This window comes from Nestor notabilis, unplaced genomic scaffold (assembly GCF_000696875.1).
Source record: "Nestor notabilis isolate BGI_N333 unplaced genomic scaffold, ASM69687v1 scaffold28859, whole genome shotgun sequence".
Classification (NCBI taxonomy): domain Eukaryota; kingdom Metazoa; phylum Chordata; class Aves; order Psittaciformes; family Psittacidae; genus Nestor; species Nestor notabilis.
The window spans coordinates 1-3906 of NW_009945528.1; the positions used below are offsets into that span (position 1 = coordinate 1).

The 3906-nt window shown below is 62.0% G+C and overlaps 1 protein-coding gene across 1 annotated transcript; it reads right to left on the reverse strand.

Annotated features, from left to right (window-relative positions):
• Nucleotides 1-7: 7 nt before the first annotated feature.
• On the reverse strand, nucleotides 8-2050 carry BACE1 (beta-site APP-cleaving enzyme 1; the record flags this gene model as incomplete). The annotated part of the gene is made up of 8 exons (XM_010022916.1): nucleotides 8-54; nucleotides 337-508; nucleotides 595-744; nucleotides 817-918; nucleotides 1043-1177; nucleotides 1291-1428; nucleotides 1616-1832; nucleotides 1962-2050. Coding segments are annotated over 8 exons (1050 nt in total), but the record flags the coding sequence as incomplete, so codon positions are not given.
• Nucleotides 2051-3906: the final 1856 nt, after the last annotated feature.

Below are 3906 nucleotides of genomic sequence, written 5' to 3' on the forward strand. Positions count from 1 at the left end.
TGTTGGAGTGCAGGTAGGGCCCCTCCACCGCGGCCGTCCGGAACTCGTCGTGCACTGAGGGGGGAGAAGGTAGGGCCATGGTCACTGCACGTCCACGTCCCCTCTGCCTCTCCCTCCCTGCAGACCCAGCCCTCACCGTGGCAGGCGCTGACAGCAAAGCCGATGCGCTTGCGGGCACGGTCGAAGACCACGTAGAAGCCCTCCATGATCACGGCGCCCATGACGGTGCCCGGCCGTCCGGAACTCGTCGTGCACTGAGGGGGGAGAAGGTAGGGCCATGGTCACTGCACGTCCACGTCCCCTCTGCCTCTCCCTCCCTGCAGACCCAGCCCTCACCGTGGCAGGCGCTGACAGCAAAGCCGATGCGCTTGCGGGCACGGTCGAAGACCACGTAGAAGCCCTCCATGATCACGGCGCCCATGACGGTGCCCGTGGAGGACTGGGAGATGGCGAACTTGTAGCAGTCGTCCTGAGAGGTGGCCACGTCCTCCACCGGACGCAGGTATTGCTGCAGGAAGAGGTGCCATTGGGAACGGGGATGGGGGAGGCAGCTGTGCCCACCCAGCAGCGGCACCAGGCAGGGTCAGTGCTCACCTGGGGCAGGATGGTGATCCGGAAGGACTGGTTGGTGGCCTCCCCCATCAGGTAGAGGGATAGGACTGGGAAGATGTGCCAGGGGGTGGTGCCAACCTGCCAGCAAACCAGCTGCTCCCCCAGCCAGAAGCCATCCGGGAACTTCTCCGTCTGCCAGAGGGGAGAGGGGTGAGCAGAGCCATCTCTGTGCCCACAGGGGAGGGAGGGATGGGTTTCACTGACCGAAGAAGCTGTTTTGATGGATTTCACCGCAGCCTCAAACACCTTCTTTGGCAGCCTGAGGTTGGTGGTCCCGCTGTCCACGATACTCTTGTCATAGTTGTACTGGGGGTAGAAGAGGAGTAACCAAGGTGCAGACCCCAGTCCCACTCCCTTCCCAAAGCCCCTTAGCAGGAAGGCGGATGCCACCAGTGGCAGTGACAAAGCAGTGCCCCTGCTGTCCCCTCACCTCTTTGCAGTCCATGTTCAGGTCCTGCCCGTTGACCTCCAGCTTGACGATGATGACCTCGTAGTACCACTCCTTCCGAATGGGTGTGTACCAGATGTCACCCACATACAGCGAGCGGTCGATGCCACCGATGATCTGCAGCGGGGACAGAAAGGGGATGATGCCATGGTGTCCTGCCAGCTCTGATGGCCCACATCCCACGTGGGCAGCCACCAGCCTTCCTGGTGCTCCTACAGCAGCGCACTCACCATGCTGCCTCCCACCGATGCCAGCGCCTCCGTCTCGTTGGGGGAGAATCCTGCCCCGCAGAGCTGGAGGGAGAAGATGTTGGGCACCCGGGTCTGCTTCACCAGGGAGTCAAAGAAGGGCTCCAGGCTGTCGTCGGGCTGGTGGGAGGAGAATGCAGAGGCAGGAGAGGAATGTCAGTGCTGTATCTCCTCCAGGGGCTCTCCATGCCTGGAGGAGCTCCCATTGCTGGGACTGCTGTGCCCCCAGGCTCTGTTGGAGCATGGCTCAAGGTCACCACCTCAGCTGCAAGCTGGGCCCCTGGGCGCCGAGCAGAGCAGGACTCACCCGGGCGATCTCGGCGTACGCCAGCCCCAGGATCCCTTCCCAGTTGGAGCCGTTGATGAAGAACTTGTCCGACTCGGTGATGGCAGCGATGTTGGCTCTGACGGTGACGTTGGGGCCATGGGGAATGGTGACAAGGTCGGTGCCCAGCTCCCCTTCCCACTTGCCCTGGGTGTAGGGCACATACACACCCTTCCGCAGGTCGCGGTAGGTGCTGGACCTGCAACGGCATCAAAGAGCTGTGTGGAGAGCCCCAGAAGGGGCTGTGTGGACCCATGCTGTCCAAGAAGGGACGGCACAAGGCCAGGGCTGCATCACTGCGCTCTCTGTGTCCCTCCAGCATACTCACAGCTGCCGCTGGTAGTATCTCCGGAGGAAGGGGTGAGGTGCAGCTCCCACAGCGAAGTTACTGCTCCCTGTGTCCACCAGGATATTCAGCTGGAGAAGGAAGAGACACGGATGGTCAGACTGCAGTGGGACCCCGCTGTGCCATCCACCCGGCTCTATCTGCCTCTGCAGGTGAGTGATGCTTTCCCCAGCCCCACGCCGGGCACACGGTGGCTGTTGTACCATGTGCACATGTGGGGCTGCAGAGAGCAGCGGTGAGATGGGGCGCCTGCGTCCCCTCGCTGGGAACCTGGTTTGCTCCCAAAGCCGCTGGGTCCGCTAACCAGCCACCCGTATGCTGAGCTCTGCTCCCGGCTCCCTTCTGCCTGTGCCCGGGATTACCAGCCCAGGCAGGGTTTGGCGCACATCCTGCTGGCAGGGCCGGGAGGGGGCCAGCAGGATCCTGCCCCCAGCTGAACCCTGCCTGCAGCACCAGCACCACAGGGCTTCGGCCCTTAATCTGTGGAGTCAGAGGGGAGGGGAGGAGGGTGATGAGCTTGTGCTAAGCGCAGGAGCGCTGGGCTACAGCTGCCAGAGCTTCCTGCATGGCTCCTGCAGGGGTGGCTGCAGGCAGCATGTGCTGCGGGGGGGGCTTGGGCAGCCCTGTGCTGTGCTGGGGACAGGCACAAATCCCCCCGAACCCAGGCTGGTGTCTGGCCCGGGGGACATTGCAGGCCGTGGGTAAAGATCAGAGCTGCACATTTGCTCCCTCGGGTGAGCACCCTGCACATCCCGACCTTCCCATGGCAACGCAGCATCTCCAGCCTCAGCTGCTGCACCGGGACCATTCCCAGGGTGGTTTCTGCTTGATCGGTGGGTAGGGGCCATCTGCTCCACACAGCTCATCTCCGCTGGTCCCCAGGGTACCCCAGGAGATGGGTTTCCCGGGAGAAAGACCTGCTGAGCTGATGCTGCAGGGAGAGGAGGATGCAGGTGGCAGGGAGGGACTTTGCTCTCACCCACTGAGAAGGTGAAAGGTGGGAGGGAGATGGACCAGGGGGCAGGTGGGGTGCCCAGACTGCACGTGTGCCTTTGAGAAGGATGCACACACCCCCGTGGACAGACACGCTCCCTGATCTCCTGCATATGCACAGCCATTACTCTCTTCTTCCATGTGAATCCCTTAATTCCATTGCAATGCCTGGAGGGATCCAGCTCAGCGCACACACACGCGCGCCCGCACACGCACCACGCTCACGCCTGGATGGAGTCCAAGGCTGGAAGATGCTGCCCAAAAGGGTGAGTGGATTGGAAGTGCCCTGGAAACAGGTGGTTTGCAGGGAAATTGTGTGGCAGCTGCGACACGTGGCAGGAGATGATGAAATCCCATTGAAAACGAGATTTTAGGAATAATCTCCTCCTTTTCCCCCTAACCATCCCCTGTCAGAGCAGAGAATAAATCCCAGGCATTCGGGGACACCATGAGACCCGATTCCTGCCTTCCTCCCCTGTCCATGGTTCACATCCCTCTTGTGTTGCTCTCTCCCACCATGTGCCATGCCGGATGGAGCCAGCTCGAGGGGAAAAGTCAGCCTTTATTTCAGAGGCTGCGTGGGCTCTGGGTGTTTTGGCAGCACCAGCCTTTGTGGTGGGTGGGAGGTGTGCGGGAACCAGCCCTGTGCTGGAATGTGGACCCTCGAGCACCGAGCTGGCCCCCTTGCAGGCCAGATGTGCTGCAGGCAGGGGTAGGTGTGTTGGTACGTGCACAAAGGATTCAGCAGCAGCAATCGGTGTGATCTCACTCATAAAAGAGGGGAGGAGCTGGTCCAGGCAGCACCTCGGCACCCATCCTGTGCCCAGCACAGGGGCAGATGGTGCCACACATGGGAACGGGGCAGCGCAGCTCCCAGACACGAGGGATGGCTGGCGAAAGGATGGAGCAGAGCCTGGTGATGCACCGGCTCCTG